The sequence below is a fragment of the Phytophthora cinnamomi genome, assembly GCF_018691715.1.
Source record: "Phytophthora cinnamomi strain GKB4 chromosome Unknown Contig45, whole genome shotgun sequence".
In the NCBI taxonomy this organism is placed as follows: domain Eukaryota; phylum Oomycota; class Peronosporomycetes; order Peronosporales; family Peronosporaceae; genus Phytophthora; species Phytophthora cinnamomi.
The window spans coordinates 145,815-163,450 of record NW_027150978.1 but is presented as its reverse complement, the minus strand read 5'-3'; the positions used below and the strand labels follow the sequence as shown (position 1 = coordinate 163,450).

At 56.6% G+C, this 17,636-nt stretch overlaps 4 protein-coding genes across 5 annotated transcripts; 1 reads left to right on the top strand and 3 right to left on the bottom strand.

The window, feature by feature from the left end:
• Positions 1 to 5,220: 5,220 nt before the first annotated feature.
• IUM83_15596 (4-coumarate-CoA ligase) lies at positions 5,221 to 7,404 on the bottom strand (the record flags this gene model as incomplete). Its single annotated transcript, XM_067940428.1, has 7 exons — positions 5,221 to 5,799; positions 5,867 to 6,097; positions 6,160 to 6,369; positions 6,442 to 6,544; positions 6,627 to 6,846; positions 6,939 to 6,990; positions 7,081 to 7,404. 7 exons carry the CDS (start codon positions 7,402 to 7,404, stop codon positions 5,221 to 5,223), a joined length of 1,719 nt encoding a protein of 572 aa, XP_067790625.1.
• A 2,016-nt stretch (positions 7,405 to 9,420) lies between these two features.
• Positions 9,421 to 12,019, top strand: IUM83_15595 (RUN and FYVE domain-containing protein 1; the record flags this gene model as incomplete). The annotated part of the gene is made up of 2 exons (XM_067940427.1): positions 9,421 to 9,666; positions 9,749 to 12,019. 2 exons carry the CDS (start codon positions 9,421 to 9,423, stop codon positions 12,017 to 12,019), a joined length of 2,517 nt encoding a protein of 838 aa, XP_067790626.1.
• Positions 12,020 to 12,230: 211 nt separating this feature from the next.
• IUM83_15594 (Dihydroxy-acid dehydratase) lies at positions 12,231 to 14,097 on the bottom strand (the record flags this gene model as incomplete). Its single annotated transcript, XM_067940426.1, has 2 exons — positions 12,231 to 12,565; positions 12,645 to 14,097. The coding sequence occupies 2 exons, from the start codon at positions 14,095 to 14,097 to the stop codon at positions 12,231 to 12,233; spliced, it is 1,788 nt and encodes a 595-aa protein (XP_067790576.1).
• Positions 14,098 to 14,613: 516 nt separating this feature from the next.
• On the bottom strand, positions 14,614 to 16,485 carry IUM83_15593 (dihydroxy-acid dehydratase; the record flags this gene model as incomplete). 2 transcript variants are annotated; one of them, XM_067940425.1, is made up of 3 exons in its annotated part: positions 14,614 to 14,948; positions 15,031 to 15,744; positions 15,795 to 16,485. In XM_067940425.1, 3 exons carry the CDS (start codon positions 16,483 to 16,485, stop codon positions 14,614 to 14,616), a joined length of 1,740 nt encoding a protein of 579 aa, XP_067790627.1. The 2 variants fall into 2 exon arrangements, with proteins under 2 accessions (XP_067790627.1, XP_067790628.1); XM_067940424.1 differs by having other exon boundaries at positions 15,816 to 16,485.
• Between the last annotated feature and the right edge of the window lie 1,151 nt (positions 16,486 to 17,636).

Genomic DNA, 17,636 nt, shown 5'->3' with positions numbered 1-17,636 from the left:
GGGGAGTCCTGGATTGTTCAGGATTCCGAAGAGCGGACACACCTGGAAAGAGTGTCAAAGATTGCGGAGAAGCTGATGAAGGCAAAGGTGGTCCATCTGGATGGAGACCCATCTCCGCGTCCTGAGACTTCGGCCCGGGTGGAAAGTGACGCAGTGGCTGCAGATTCACAGTCCGCGCCACTCTCTCGTGCGGCAAGAGTCTTCGCTGCGTTGACGAGGTCGAGGACCAGGGACGCCGTACATCCGGATCCGGGAGTTGAGGACATTGCTCCTCCTGGTGATGGTGAACCTCAGCGACCCATGGGTCCCCTCGAGTATCAGGCCGAACGGTGGAGACGTATCAGGACGCACCAGGATCAGGATGCCTACTTGTCCGAAATCAAGTCGTTCCTGAAAGGGGATATCGACGGATTCTCGCCGAGAAGGCTCCGCAAGATTGCTAAGGTGGCGGACTTATTTGCGTTAGATGCTCGGAATGTGTTATACCGTCTGGCCCGATCGACTCGAGACCGCCCTCGCGACTTTGTAGATGGGCCGAGACTGGTGATCCCAGAATCCCTGCGGCCAGACATGCTGCACTACGCACACGAGGATTTCCAAGGTGGTCACCAAGGCATCACCCGGACGTACGAGAGACTTCGTTCGGAATTCTACTGGCCAGGGATGTACGCTGATGTTGAGCGCTGTGTCAAGGGGTGTGTCGACTGTGCGAGTGGCAAGGGACGACCGCCCAACGAAGGACCGTCGCCCGGAAATATTGAGCCCAGACGTCAGTTCGAAGTTGTCTCGATGGACTTTGTCACTCACATGCCGGAGTCCGAACGTGGAAACACCTTTCTGCTGTTGTTCCAGGATGCGTTTTCCGGGTTCGTGATGTGCAAGCCCATGCGGTCGACTACTGCTCAAGACGTCGCAGAGGTCTACGAAGAATGTGTGTTCCGAAGGTTCGGAGCGAGCTCCATGGTCCGACATGATCAGGACCCACGCTTCATGAGTGAGGTCTTCACACGGTTCAGAGAACTTCTGGGAAGCAAGCAGCGAGCCACTCTCGCTTATCGTCCGCAAGCTAATGGTCAACAGGAGCGGTCCGTCCAGACTGTCGTTCGAAGTATCCGAGCGTACGTTGCTGAGGCGGACCAAAGTGACTGGGACGACCACGCGGAGAGGCTCATGTTCGCTCTGAACACGTCGTTCGATGCCACGCGTCTGGATACACCCTTCTACCTAGTGCATGGTTGGGACGCTCAAGGGACGCTGTCTGCGATGTTGGGTCCGAAACCCTCTAGCGTTCCGGAGCGGACTGCCTATGAGTGGCATCGGAAGCTTCAGCGGCAATATAGCTATGCGCAAGCATGTGCCGAGGATCTGCAGAAGAAGACGAAACGCCAGCGTTCTGAGGTCCAGACGCAAAGGTGGAGAGAGCTGTCCGCACGACTGAAGTCTGGGTTCGAGAAGGGAGATTCGGTCTGGCTATACATTCCGAAAGTCCAGCCGGGTCTCAGCCGTAAACTTGCCCACATGTGGCATGGCCCCTTCCGGATTGAAGAGATGCACGACGACTTCCGAGTCAAGCTCAAGATTGGTGACACGGGGTACCGGGTTAATCCCTGGGTCCATGTCAGTCGACTTAAGCCACGTGTCCTCTTCCCGAAGCGTCCAGTCGGAGAGGTCGAAGTGTCCGGAGACGATGACTTCGACGCGGCCTTACTTCCGGAGGACAGCTGGGAGCCAGACTCAGAGCGTGACGAGTATGAAGTGGAGAACATTCTGGACCTCAGGTGGTCTAAACGGACCCGAACGTCTAGACGCACTCGAGAGTACCTCGTTAAGTGGAAAGGGTACGACGACCCCGAATGGTTGCCCGTGTCTCAACTCAGTTGTGGAGCATTGCTGTACGCGTTCAATCAAGGTGCACGTACACGAGCCCGGTTCCAGACGATGCAGGCTGGGGACGATCACCCCAGAGCCTAGTACATGTCTGAACTGGATCGACTGCGCGGATGTGCCCCTTGACAGAATGAGCTTTGAATCGATAGATTTGCGATGTGAGTTCAGACATGATATTTCGGAGTGTCAAGTGGAGAACGAGTGGAGAGTTTCGGAAAGACGAAGCTTGGAGTTTGAGAAGTTTGGAGTTTCAGGACTAAGGTGACAAAGAGATAAGAATGAGGAAAACCTCCTCTTCCTCCGCCTCGCTCTCATCGCTCGAGCTACGAGAGGCGCTCGGACGAGGTCCATCGCCTACGCCTGATGTGGCGGAGCCAGCCCCGGCCGGGGCGCTGCTCGCGGCGCTCGTTGCAGGCGCGACCACCATCGTCTTGTTTGGCTGATGGGAAATCGCGATTTGGCTGCGTTTCGACGAAAGAAGTTTCCGATTGATGTTTTGCGACCCGATTGGCTGACGCGACATGGGACAAAGAAGGGAGGCCACCTCAGCGAGCTGGGCTACCTTGCCGCCCTCCGGACCACTCCGACGTTTGGACATTTTCGTCCGCCTTGCTACGCGTGGTCTCATCGCAACCTATCAGTTCGGGAGTAAATTCCTCTATGAGAGATTGGGATGAGAGGGACGGTTGACACGAAGCGGCTCCAGAAAATTTGCCCAAGTCTCTGCTCAGTGACCCGGCCAGCGACAGGCCCGTAAGACACGCGACGGAAGAGCACAATAGAAGAGCGAAGACACAAGCGAGAAAGAAGACTCAAGCAAGTCCAGACTGAGAGCCGAAGAAGATTGCTCAAGATCGTCCAGACTCCCGCCATAGTAAAGTCAAGTCAAACTCCAGACTCATTGGTCTCCGGACCCCGGACGCAGGATTCCAGACACCAGGCTCCGGACGAAGATCTTCGATGGGCGACCGGTCGCGCCCTGTCCCAGCCTGATTTGTACCCAGAAAGGCCTTCCAAGTTTCAAGTATGCTCCGACCAAGATGTTAACGACCGACCAAGACGACCGACCATGATATGTTATGCACTGACCAGATTCCTGCCCTATCCATGACCTGCTCGACATGCGACGTGATTACGCCACGCCCCGACTATAGTGAAACCAAGATAAAAGAGCTGATCCCAGAGAGAACAGTGGATACAGAAGCCTAAGAAAAGATAATCAGAGAATTCAATTTGCCAAGAAGGGCGCAAGTGCTTCCCCGTCCCCAGGGACGAGGTGTGCTGTCAAGTAAGCGAGAGGAACAAGCCTCGACCGGAGGGATTAACCCTGCCGGCGGCCCTAAGCTACAAGACCTGCGCTTGGACGCGTCGTGACCGCGAATACCGCCGTGGAACTCTCCCAAAGGCTAAGACCAAGTTAGGCGGTGATCGGGCGACGCGCGCTCCGAAGTGACCTGTCCTATTTCATATTCCAGTTGTTGGTCCTTCGTTCGGAGGCCCCATTTCATATTAACTGCGTTTCTAGTAGGTTGTGTGTAGTCACCCCTAGATCCGATCGATTGACTACTGTGTGATAGGATTGTATATTGTCTGACCGGAGGTTGTTCTCCTTTTTTGGAGTTGAACGTTTGGAAAGTCTTCCGCCTGGAGCTAATTATCTCCTTGCGGGAGCTGGTGCGCGTGAGTGAAGGGTGCTTTCGGACTCGACCGGTGGTCCGGAAGAAACCCCAGTAGACTGGTGTACGGGCCCCCCGCTCAAGGGCCCCCCAAAGAATAAGTAGCGGCTGTATATTTGTATATTTGCATATTAACTCTCTGATTTTGAAGGTTTGGCTGGAAGGATCTGCTTGTGATCTCAACCCCAGTCGTGGAGACCTACGTTTGAAGTAACGTAAGCGCTCTACACTCAAGACCTTATCATTGTGAAGACAACTCACCAGGTGAAGTTCGTTCTATCGAAGATAAACGACACCTACAGGGATTCACAAGGTCACACGCCACCTCCGTTGGGAGCACCTAGTGCTGCTATCGGAGTCTGACCCCATTGGGAAAATCCGTAAGGAGGAGTAATTCTCCGGACGGGCGGCCCCGTGGCATCGTGCTATACACCTGGGCGGCAAAAGGCGCTCACCCGCCTCGCCACAATGGTGGCGAGGAACTCGAGGTGCCCTTGGGCGGAGAGGTCCTCGTCCAGCGCGTCGAACAGCGGCGCCATGCTGAGCAGCGTTGTCTTTGCGCTGCCGTTCACCTCGTAGCACGCAAACACGGCGATGTAGTGCTCGGATGCGTGGGTCCAGCCGTCGAGCATGATGCCGAAGCGTGATGGAAGATCCGACGCAATCGAACGCTCGACGGCGACGACGACCCCGTCCATGCCAGCCCGCAGCGTTTCCTCCAAGATGGGGTCCAGGCTGGAGTAGCTGAATGACATCCATAAAATAAAGCTGTTACTTTCGATAGTAAAGTAAGCACAGTAAAGTAATGTATACACGTGCCGCCTTGCTTCGCGGTTCTCACAAAAGGATAGTGGCAGGTTGCACATGACAATCCATACCATCCAGTCGTGGAGGTTCAGCGCCGAGTGGCGTACGAAGTTGACGAGCGAGCCTGTTTCTGCCGTCGTAGCGTCGAGCATGACATTCTCGTAGTCAGGGTGCTCCCGCCTGACATGTTGCATCAGGTTGGAGTACCCGTTCCGATGGGTCTGCTTCCGCACCGTGCCGCAACGGCAGCGAAAATACTCGAGAATCACCTCGTCATTCTCGTCACAGCACGGGCGGAAGTAGAACCCCGAGACTTGGGAGTTGGTGTACGTAGGAAGAGGGGGGCGGGTAGCGCGGGCCATGCTGGGAATGGGGACTTGGTGGCTTTGAGCGGTAAAAATTGAAACGTGAATGCTGCCGTGACTAGCAACGCGGACGACCAATGATCCCAGCGCTTCTGAACAACTGGAACCTAGCAGATGGCTGGTTAGCAGCAAAAATAATTGTACAAAGATGTCTGTCATAAATTATGTAATATCACAAGTCAATAAAATAAGTTATCGCGGTAAATGTCTTGACCCGCGGAAATGCGTAATTTATTGTTATTTTCGGAAATAATGTTATTGACAATGCTATTTTCGGAGGCCCTGAATCGAAGCTAGAAATGTTCTTGATGTGGAGAGGTTGATCCGTTGAGAATGAAATGTGGCGCTACTGATAACGCAATTTATCACTCTGTCACCTGTGTCGCTTTGGGTTTTCACTGCATTCGATTTTGCTGCGGATGACTTTCTTTTGATATCATGACTTACTTTCGAACCTACATCACACACACGCTTACTTACTGCCTCTAGGCCGCGGTGGCCTGTTGGTGGTGTTGGTTCTCGTGGACCTGGAGCTCACGCCGCAGGATCTTGCCCGTGGCGCTCTTCGGGATGGCCTCGATGAACTCGACCTGGCGCACCTTCTTGAAGGGGGCCACCTTCGAGGCCACAAAGTCCATCACGTTCTCCTCCGAGAGCCCCGCTGCGTTGGTGGGGTCTTTCAGCACCACGTAAGCCTTGGGGATCTCCTCGCCGAAGGCGTCCTTGCCCCGGACGCAGCAGGCATCGGAGATCTGCGGGTGGTTGTTCAGAACGTCTTCCAGCTCAGCTGGTGCGACCTGGTGGCCCTTGTACTTGATCAGCTCCTTCACGCGGTCGACGATGAACACGAATCCGTCCTCATCGATGAATCCGATGTCGCCGGTGCGCAAGAAACGGTCTTCGGTGAAAACGTTCTTGTTTGCCTCGGCGTTGTTGGAGTAGCCCAGCATGACTTGCGGCCCCTTGTATAGAAGTTCACCGTGCTCGCCCACACCCAGATCCTTGTCCGTGGCGGTGCATTTCACGCGAAGCTGCGTATTCGGCAGCAAACGGCCAACGCTTCCCTGGCACTCGCGAAAAAGAAATTCTGTCAGGGTAGCTCAGCGCTCAAGAGCTCCATCAACCACTCACCGGCTTGCGATAGGCATCTTCAGCGTAGTTGACTGCTGGACTTGCCTCCGTCATTCCATACGCTTGCTTGACGGTGACCTGCAAGCGGTCCTTGACCAGCTTCTCCACCTCCTTGCCCATCGGCGCGCCTCCTGACACGAGGAATTCCGTTGCCGAAATGTCGTAATTCTCGACAAGAGGGTGGTGGGCGAGGAACAGCGCCACGGGCGGGGCAATGTGCGCCGCACGGATCTATGCAGACGAGAAGTGATTAGTATCCACAGCAACCAGCCAAACAGGTGATGCACTCGTACCTTGTAGGTGGAGAGCGCATTCAGGAAAGTCTCCGGGTCAAAGCGTGGCAGAACTACCTTAGCAGCTCCCTGGTACAACGACAAATGCAACAACATCATGCCGTAGATGTGGAAGAACGGCAGCAGCCCGAGCGAGTAACCGCACAGATCCTCGACGCGGTCGACTTGCAATGCGTTTGACAGGATGTTCTTCGCGCTCAATGCAACACCCTGAAGTAGCGTACATCAATGTCAGTTAAGGTGGTCACAGTGAAAAACGCACCGGAGCCACACTGCGCTTACCTTGGGCACACCCGTCGTTCCGCTGGAAAATGGCAGGAGGACGTTGCTCTCCGGGTCAATCGCTTCAAACTGGAAGGAGATGTCGTCGTGTTGAACCAATTCGCTACAAGACAAACGCAGCACAAACAAACAATTAGGCATCTTGGCATCGCAGCTTGGTCCAAGCGCCAACGCAACCAACGTACTCGATGCTCGAGAGGCCTTCTTCGCTGTCTTTGCCGTGGCCCATCGTGTAGATGTGCCTCTTCTCCACGCCGCACATTTCTGCCGCTTCGACCGCAGTCTTCTCCAGCTCCTTGTGGGTGATAATGTACCCGGCCTTGGCCGCTTTCATCTGCACCGCCAGCTCGTCCGGCAGGAACATCGGCGACGTAGGAGAGCACACTGCGCCCAGCGAAGTCAAGGCTGCATCACCGGAACGACACGATCAACGATCAACAACCGCGTCAGCTTCTGGTTTAACATTGCAACTGTATCCATCCAATCAGCAAACGCACCAAGTACCGCCGTGGGGTAGTCGAGGCAATTGAACGAGTGCACGATGACCGCCTGCACAGCCACAACAGCGATAATAACGTCAGCCTCCGCAGCACAACACAGCAGCCGTGGCTCCCCATTTCTATCTAATTTCCCACGTACGTCTCCCTTCTTGACGCCGTCCTTGGCGAGCGCAATGGCGAACCTCCTGGCGCGCTCGTGGAGCTGCTTGAAGGTGATGCGCTCGTGCGTGATGCCGTCGATGAAGGCCGGCTTGTCCGCGTGGACGCTCAGCTGGTCGCTGACGATGTCCCAGATGGTCTTGTCGGGGATCGCCACCTCTGGGTGCGGCGACTCGTGCACGATCATGGAGAAGTGTCGGAAGGTCAGCGAGGACGTTGACGTCGACAGCGGGCCGGGGCGCCGCAGGAGGCGCGGGGCGGCACTGCGAGTGGACGCGGCACGGAGGAGGCGGCGGGCGAGCATGGCCTGACGAGGAGCGGGCAAAGCGTCTGTGTGGGTGGGGGATTCGAGCAGCGACTTGAGCGCTGGGAGGCGAGATGGCGAGTGACGCACGTCCAGCGCGAATGGCGAGTTGTCCGAGTTGAACTTGGAGCGGCTGCTCGAACGGGCCAATGGGAGCAGCGGATTTGCGGCTAGATATGTAATTACGACGTTAAACAGATTGAAGTGGTCGCTAAATCGCTAATCAGCTCCGTTTTCAAATCGCAAGCGCCAAAAGGAGCTAGCCCGGTGTGAGGATGGAGCTCGAGCGAGAATTCCTGCACGGCTGGCAGCAGGGAGTGTGGTTTGTTGGTGAGGGGCTACCTTCTGTGGCGGCGGTGCTGTATATGTTGGCAATGCGAATGGTATGCCAACTTGGGTGAAGTCAGCTCCGTGGCTTGAACAAACTGGACAGGTCGATCGTTGACGACCCTCTGTAGCGGCCCAGACGCACTCTTCGCGGACAAGGGGGGGGGGGGTCTTGATGATGAGCGAGGCGGACACTCTTTTGAAACGAGCTATTTGTTACCAGCAACAGCACAATGTGAACGCCCTAGCCGGTTTTGAGGCAAGCGCAGACTGCATCAGTGGCATGGTTCTGCCCATCCGGCGGCGATATAAGCCGCGGTGTGCTGACTTTCAAAGGCCCGCACCGAAATGCCTGAACTATCCGAAAGTGCCTACGTTGACATGGTTGAAGTTTGCAGTGGTTCATGTCAACGCGTTGTTTTCAAATCGCAGGGATATCAACCGGGCGCACATGTCACCAACTGCTCAGTTGTGAGCATCTTGCTCGCTCGGAGCCATCACGGAAACGATATCCTGCCGCGCGAGTTTGGACATCCTCTCCGAGCTAGCCACCCTGTACGTTGAAGCACAATTAATTATCCAACGGAATACTTGCGGAGCGGACCACTTGCGGATGCGTTGCTAGACTGCAAGTCAACTATCGGCAGGATTCTCTCAACGGAGCGAGGCTGAAGGCGAGATCTCCACAGAGAAGGCTGATAGTGCTTTGAAACCGGCATGTTAGATGCGCATGCACTTTCCCGAAGGTAACATCCACACCAAGCTTTGTCCGTTGAGGCAAGTCCTCTCAACACCGATGTATTGCAACTAACCTTGAGGGTACTGAAAGCCAGAGTCCCTGGCCGGCGTAGCACACGAGCGAACGCTCCAGCAATGCTCGGGAACTGTCGATGAAATAGGCTCCACAGCGTTTGGGACATTGCGCGTAACGGTGAAGACTGGCAAGTCCGGCTTGGCGAGTCAGCATGAACTGTAGCTATGTTGGCAGCTCAAGTCGAGCAGTCTAAGCAGTCTACCCACGAGCAGAGCATTGCTTCCCTCGAATTGTCCGTCGCGCTTCCTCGGGCGTCTTATGCTGATCACGCTCTGGACCGACGCTGGGCGGAACAACTATCGGAGACCGACACCGTCGGAACCGGTCGAGGCGAGCACGCGATCCGGACCCACTCACTCGCCGCTGCAAACCTACCCATTACCGACCCTGCTTTCGCGGGCTCAGCATGTTCCTCGACGAGCTCAGCTTGAAGTTGGCGGACTGAACGACGATGCCGATGCCAAACACTTTCCATGATTGATTTAACGGGTGGCTACATCCAGCCCGCAGCGTTGTAGGGCATGCGCGTTGGTCACCGGTTGAGTCGAGGTGCTGGTGCTTTTTCGATTCCACGGTTCCTTCACCGTTCTCCGGTTGAGTTTCTGCAGTTTGCCTGAATGTAGAGCAGTCGAAAAAAATGTAAGCCGGAAAACCGTTTCCGAGGCGTCGAGTGGGCAGCGCCGCATAGTCCTCCGCCGCGAGTTCGGTCGCTCCTGGTTGTCACTTGTGCTCTCGCGCTGGCGCGAAACGATCGGCCTCATTGCAGCTTTTGCGCTGGACACCTCACACCTCCGGCAACGCACGCACGACCGACGCTGCATCAATCGACTCCGGCGACCCCAGCAACCGACCCGTAGGTCAAGACCGCGTCGACAATGAACCACGGGTACGCTCACAGCCATGCAGGGTTCCCACTGCGCTCCGACTTCTTCCGCAGCCTCCCGCTGGCCAAGTTCAAGAACGACAAGCTCTACCGGTTAGCCAAGGCCAACGCCCTCGCCTGCTTGAACCAGTCGTTCAACGACCAATGGAGATATGTTCCGCCAGAGAAGGACGGCACGCAGATCCGCAAGGACACGAGCAACATGGCGGTCTCGTACCGACTGGTGCGCGCAGCCACGGTACTGCGCTGCCAGGGAGCACGAGGTCAACCAGGTGATTGCCAATACCCACTCCGAGAGCTGGCGCGAGTTCATGCGGAAGTGCTTCGGCAAATACTATATCGATACCCTCATCCTCCACAACGTCATCAAGCCCAACGATGTCAGCACGAGTTCCACATCCACCGATAGCTCCAGTGATGCCAAGCTGCAGGAGCGCGCTGTTCGTTCGAACAGCCAGCCGGAAGGAAGCGGCAGTGGAGAATACGCAGAGATCGATCTGGACAAGGACGAAAACGAAGGAAGGCGCGGAAGCGTCTGGGAGAAAGTAACAAGCCACAGCACCGACTCGTACCAGCGCCGAAACTCTGAGGCCAACTCGGAGGATACACCGTCAGGCAAACTGCCGTCAGAATGCAGCAGCGCCAACACTGAAGAGCGCTTGAAGGAAGAGGCTGCCGCTGCCGCCGATGGCCTTGGCCAACAAGCTGAAGAGATGCTGACAGTGAAATGGGCGGCTTTCGAGACGGGGATTTCGGGAAAGCAGGATATCTGTCTCGTGGACTACTTATCGTTGGCTTACATCCCGAACTCGGAACCACGCCAGCGTGTCCATGTCTGGTGCTTTACATCCGCGGACGGTGACCGCGTTGGCTGCATGGAGCTTAAGGACACTCACCACGTGACTCGCACGACGCTCACGAAGTTGGGCGTCTTCTGGCGCAAAGTCTCCGAGGACGAGACGGAAGTGATCGTTTGTGGCAGCTTCCCCTCCAAGCACGCGTCGATGGTTAGCGCTATCTTGCTGGGCTGTCTCAATCGGCTGCAGGGCATTGTGGAGGATCTGCGCATGAGTAGCCAGCTCTACATTCAGCGGGCTACGTGGGTCAAGAACAACGAGCGCACCACGTGCAACTTGTGCACGCGAAACTTCCACGCGTTGCGACGCAAGCACCACTGCCGCCGATGTGGCGAAGTTGTGTGCTCGGATTGCTCAACGGTCGAAACGATTGACTTGCCAGCTATCGGCTACTCCAAGTTGAGGTTATGCAAAGTCTGCTCCATCCGAGCGCGCACCACTCCACTCAAGCAGGTGGCTAAGACCAATGTGTTCGACCACCTCGTGCGCGCCCGCAGCCTCAGCAACGTTGGATCATCGGGGGCTACTTCGTCTTTTACTCGCTCGTCATACACGGATAACAACCAGATGAACCACCACGAGGACAGCTACAGTCACAGCGCCACCTCGGACATGGCCCCATCGTTTACTGTGCCGGGGAGTTGCGATGGACGCTCCAATTCTACATACACCGCGAATTGCAGCACTGACAACAGCAACCACGACGTCCAATTGCCTTCGCATGATTCCTTCCATGATTATACCATTTCCACGCACAATCCTGAAACGGGTGATGCCCCCACCGATATCAATGACGTCACAGCAGTGGTGCACCCCATGACGGCGTGCCTCGGCTCCCCAACCGAAGAATACGACGACTTCATCAATGAACGGTGTCTGAAGTCACAACTGTGCGCCATGGAACAGAAGAAGCGCTCAATTGGCAGCAACAGCAACATGTTTGATCTGCTATGCGAGTTGGCGTGCCAGACACTCAACTGCCCGGTTGCTTCGGTGTCGATCGTGGACGACAACGACAACTTTATTCGTTCCGCTGTTGGACTCGAAGGGAACTCCACCCTCGACGGTGAACTGTCCGTCTTTATCGAAAAGATCATGGGCTCGACTCCGACTATCGTGCTGGACGCCAGTGTTGATAAGCAGGCGCTGAAATTTTTCTCGCTGCGATCACTGCCAGCTATTCGCTTCTTCGCCGGGTGCCCGATCTACTCGCGTACTGGGAAGAAGCTTGGGTATGTCTGCGTGGCTGACTTCTCCAAACGCGACACGCTTGGTGCTAGTTGTGCGTTCACGATGGAGCGACTCGCCACACTTGCTGTCACAACGATGGAGCGGAACATCACCATCAAAAACAACAATGCTAGTAACACCAACACCACCGTCGAGGAGGCCGACTTCACCAAACGAATTCCACCGCCGAACCCCATGCACCCGGCAATGCTCTTTGATCGACCTAACGGCAACAACTCCACGGCTAGAAGCAACAACAATAGCAACAAGGACCCAAGTGCTCACTCGGAGGCACTGGTCGGGCGCGTGTATGAGATCGTGGAAGATGAGATGCCGCCAGTGACAACCCCGTCAACCGTGAACTTGAATCCTTCAGCGAATGCAACGCGGTCTGGCACGGGCGAACGAAGTGCAGGCTACTACGAAGCTCAAGAGCGGATGCGCAAGCTGTTGCTCAAGTCGTACCACACGCAGCAAACACTAGCGACCGGCGGGTCGCAGTAGGCGACGTGATCGTTCAATGTAGCAATACATATTGAGTAGCAGGTAGGAGCAACACAAGTGCTTTTCGTGGATAGGTTCATTAGGTATTGTACCAAAGCGTTTTCATATGTGTTATCTGTTCATCTAGCACTTCCATGCATTTTGGCTTTAGTGCCGACATCATCGACGCCCAAGCCGACCTAACGAATATGAGTTCTGTGCGCTATGGTGTTTACTCGTCCGTGACGCAACCCTCCGACGCAGACTTCACGTTCTTGATGAACTTGTACAGAGTACCGCGAGTCGCCTTTAGAGGAGGAGCAACCCACTGCTTCTTACGCTCCGCCAGCTCCTCAGCAGTCACATCCACCAGGTCGATGCGGTTCTTCTCCGCGTCGACCGTGATCTTGTCGCAGTTCTTCACCAGAGCGATGGGGCCACCAACTTGGGCCTCCGGCGTGATGTGGCCGATGATGAAGCCGTGCGAGCCGCCAGAGAAGCGGCCGTCAGTGAGCATGGCAACGTCCTTGCCGAGACCAGCGCCCATAATCGCCGACGTGGGTCCAACTGCACAACGTCAACAAGCCAAAGCGGAGTTAGTGACGATAGCAACTCAGAAAACACACTCGGATAAACTTGTACGTACGCATTTCCGGCATGCCGGGTCCACCCTTGGGGCCTTCGTAGCGGATAATGACGACGCTGCCCTTGGTGATCTCATTGTTCTCTACAGCCGCAAGCATGTCCTCTTCGCAGTCGTACACTTTCGCCGTTCCCGTAAACTTCAGTCCTTCTTTGCCAGTAATCTTAGCCACCGAGCCATCCGGAGCCAGGTCACCGCGCAGGATGCGCAAGTGCCCGCTGGACTTCAGCGGGCGGTCGACCGGGTGGATGATCTCGTGGTTGTCCGAGAGATCCGGCACGTTCTCGAGATTCTCTGCGAGTGTCTTGCCGGTCACCGTGAGAACGTCACCGTTGATGTAGCCCTGTTTCATGAGGTACTTGAGGACAGCCGGTGTGCCACCGACACGGTGGATGTCTTCCATGACGTATCGGCCACTCGGCTTGACATCAGCAAGGAACGGCACGCGCTCGCTGACCTTCTCAAAGTCATCGATAGTCAACGGAATGCCGGCCGCACGAGCGATAGCGATCAGGTGCAGCACAGAGTTCGTCGATCCGCCCAACGCCATCGTAATCGTGATGGCGTTCTCAAAAGACTCACGACAAAGAATATCAAGTGGCTTGATGTTCTTCTCCAACAAGAGCTTGATCGCCTCGCCAGCACGCAGGCACTCGTCCTGCTTCTCAATCGAAGTAGCTGGTGAGCTGGAGGAGTACGGCAAACTCAGACCCATCGTCTCAATTGCCGTTGCCATCGTGTTAGCCGTGTACATGCCGCCGCACGCACCAGCACCAGGACAGGCATGACGAATAATATCGTGACGCTCTTCCTCTGTGATCTTGTTGGTCAAGTAGGCACCGTAAGCCTCCGAAGCGGACACGTAGTCAATCGTCTTCCCCTTAGAAGTGCATCCAGCACGGATAGTGCCGCCGTACACCATCAGCGACGGACGGTTCACGCGGGCCATGGCGATCACACACCCGGGCATGTTCTTGTCGCAACCAGGGATGCAAATGTTCGCGTCGTACCATTGGCCGCCCATGACCGTCTCGATCGAGTCGGCGATCAGGTCGCGCGACTGCAGGCTGTAGCTCATGCCGTCCGTGCCCATGCTAATGCCGTCGCTCACGCCGATGGTGTTGAAGCGCAGGCCCACGAGGCCCGCGGCGTTCACGCCCTTCTTCACCTCGCCCGCCAGGTCCAGCAGGTGCATGTTGCACGGGTTGCCCTCCCACCACATGGATGCGATGCCCACCTGCGGCTTGTCCATGTCATCCTCAGTCATTCCCGTGGCGTACAGCATGGCCTGCGACGCGCCTCGCGCCTTGGGCTGCGTCACGGTGGCGCTGTAGCGGTTGATGCGAACGCCATCAACGGCCTTGGGCGTGTCGGCGCCGGTGCTGGCGAAGGCGCGCTGCAGCAGCGTCTTGCGCGCGGGAGACCCGGCGCCGGAACGCATGGTCTTGCTCAGCATCGCGAGGGCTTGCGGGGTCCGCGGCGTCTGCAGGAATGAGCCGGCGCTGACGTCGGTCGGATACCGTGTGAAGGGATCTTTTCTGGTGGTGAGGTCGTTTGGCCAATCACTTCAATGAGACAAGAAACGGGTCGCGTAGATCTGACTGGCGAAAATTGTTGGATATAAAGCGGGGATTGGAGGAAAAGGGCATGGTGTGGTGTACATAAATCGGGTGATTGCGCGCACACCTGACCAGTTCAACGTGCGCTTCCACCTCACGATTGTGCATTACTGCATTCCCAGTCGAGGAGAGTTTTCGTGTGGCGACGGATGATCGACTGATGCACGCATATGGTGACGAATGAAGGAGAGGGAGTGCCATGCCGAAAGACATCGAGGAGAATGCGATGGAGTGCTTCTAACGTTTATTTCAACAGTATTATCGCACGTGCAAGGCACAGGATCGAGCAAGCAACGTCACAATCTACGCACCGTTCCGACGCCGAGCTGCGCGATGCACGTGCGCTACGGTGTTTACTCGTCCGTGACGCAGCCCTCCGACGCAGACTTCACGTTCTTGATGTGCTTGTACAGAGTACCGCGAGTCGCCTTCAGAGGAGGAGCAACCCACTGCTTCTTACGCTCCGCCAGCTCCTCAGCAGTCACATCCACCAGGTCGATGCGGTTCTTCTCCGCGTCGACCGTGATCTTGTCGCCGTTCTTCACCAGAGCGATGGGGCCACCAACTTGGGCCTCCGGCGTGATGTGGCCGATGATGAAGCCGTGCGAGCCGCCAGAGAAGCGGCCATCAGTGAGCATGGCAACATCCTTGCCGAGACCAGCGCCCATAATCGCCGAAGTAGGAGCAACTAAAACGGTAAATCAAAACAGATCAAGTCAGAAACAAGGCAGCTTAAATACCAAGATCAAGAACGGATGACAGAAACTTACGCATTTCCGGCATGCCAGGTCCACCCTTAGGGCCTTCGTAGCGGATAATGACGACGCTGCCCTTGGTGATCTCGTTGTTCTCCAGGCCAGCCATCATGTCCTCCTCGCAGTCGTACACCTTCGCCGTGCCCGTGAAGACAAGGCCCTCCTTACCAGTGATCTTGGCCACTGAACCCTCCGGAGCCAGGTCACCGCGCAGGATGCGCAGGTGGCCGCTGGACTTCAGCGGGCGGTCCACCGGGTGGATGATCTCGTGGTTGTCCGACAGATCGGGCACCTTCTCGAGGTTCTCCGCAAGCGTCTTGCCCGTAACAGTCAAACAGTCGCCGTTGATGAAGCCCTGGTTCATCAGGTACTTCAGAACAGCAGGCGTGCCACCCACGCGGTGGATGTCCTCCATCACGAACTTGCCACTGGGCTTGAGGTCGGCCAGGAACGGCACGCGCTCGCTGATCTTCTCGAAATCGTTGATGGTAAGCGGGATGTTCGCGGCGCGAGCAATGGCGATCAGGTGCAGCACAGCGTTGGTGGATCCACCTAGAGCCATGGTAACCGTGATGGCGTTCTCGAAAGCCTCGCGGCTCAGGATATCGAGAGGCTTGATGTCCTTCTCAAGCAGAACCTTGATCGCCTCACCAGCGTGAAGGCACTCGTTCTGCTTCTCGGTCGAGTCAGCAGGAAACTCGACGAGAACGGCAGACTCAGACCCAGCGTCTCAATGGCCGTAGCCATCGTGTTAGCCGTGTACATGCCACCGCACGCACCAGCACCAGGGCAAGCGTGACGAATGATGTCGTGACGCTCATCCTCAGTAATACGACCGGCGATGTACTCGCCGTACGCCTGGAAGGCCGACACGACGTCGAGCGTATCACCCTTGGAGCTGCAGCCAGCACGGATAGTGCCGCCGTACACCATCAGCGACGGACGGTTCACGCGGGCCATGGCGATCACACACCCGGGCATGTTCTTGTCGCAACCAGGGATGCAGATGTTCGCGTCGTACCATTGGCCGCCCATGACCGTCTCGATCGAGTCGGCGATCAGATCGCGCGACTGCAGGCTGTAGCTCATGCCGTCCGTGCCCATGCTGATGCCGTCGCTCACGCCGATGGTGTTGAAGCGCAGGCCCACGAGGCCCGCGGCGTTCACGCCCTTCTTCACCTCGCCCGCCAGGTCCAGCAGGTGCATGTTGCACGGGTTGCCCTCCCACCACATGGATGCGATGCCCACCTGCGGCTTGTCCATGTCATCCTCGGTCATTCCCGTGGCGTACAGCATGGCCTGCGACGCGCCTCGCGCCTTGGGCTGCGTCACGGTGGCGCTGTAGCGGTTGATGCGAACGCCGTCGACGGCCTTGGGCGTGTCGGCGCCGGCGCTGGCGAAGGCGCGCTGCAGCATCGTCTTGCGCGTGGGCGAGGAGGCGCCTGGGCGCAGCATGGTCTTGCTCAGCATCTTGCGGTCGAGCGGTCGGATCGAAGAGTGAGCGCAGGTGCTTGGGGCCCAGAGCTGCTGATGCTGGTGGTGCAGAGACTGTGTGGTACCAGCGCTTGCTGTTTGTCCAAACACGGCGAGGCAGACGATTGGATGAAAGTCGGAATAGAGACTGGATTGGTTAAAAAGAGAAGCGCCAAAAGAATTTTCCGCACGCTGACTGAACAAAAGTGCGCATGTTGAAGCGACGAGCACAGTGCGAAACGCCTGCCGACCAGAGCAACTCGACGTGCACGAGCGATGCAGCGCGGCGGCAACAACGCGACCGAGGAGTACGACTTGGAGGGGGTCACGGCGAAGCTGGCGCTCATGGAGGCCAGGCGGCGAAGGTGCAAGGACCGGCAGAGCACAGGGGCGGAGCAGCAGCAACAGCTAGACAGGAAACCCACGTGCGGGTTTGACTTAGCGCCAGCTGAGCTATCGAGTGATAGCGATGGTGGCAGCAACGACAGTGATGACGACTGCCGTTCTACTAGCACCAATTCGCTGCCGAGTGATGATGAGAGCTCGCGTCGGTCGGAGAGCCGAGCAAGATCTCAGAAGCTACGGGTGGTAGATAGCCTGGATCTATCCATGTCTGTGTGTATGGTTGGTGGAGACCCGCATCAAGCTGACTCAGCAAGTAATAGCAGTATGAGTGTGCGATCGAGTCGTCTGAAGTACCCGGGCGAAAAACATGACACGGAAATCTCTGACGAGCAGCCAGGGAAGGGAACTATCTGCAAAACCTCTCGAATACCAAAGCTTGTAGAGCGGCGTCGGCAAATGCAGACGGTAGGAAAACGTGCCGGTAAGCTGGTGAACGCCCAAGACACTTCGTCGGTGGTCATGAGTCACTACAAGGGGTTAGACAAACTCTCGTCGCTCTCTGGTGGTGGTGGTTCGGGTACCCGAGAGTGCTCCGACAGAGCAAAAGTGCGTCACGCGGCTCAAACTATCGCTACCGAGACAAATCAAATCACTTTTGGGGTGGAATCGCGAGGAAAGCATGCTCTCTCGAACACACATAGCATTCTCGACGACATCGCCGCCACCACCGCGGAAGAGCGGCAGCTGCTTCAATCTCTGGAGATGCTAAACCAACGACTAACGAACGCCAGTGCTCCTGCTGT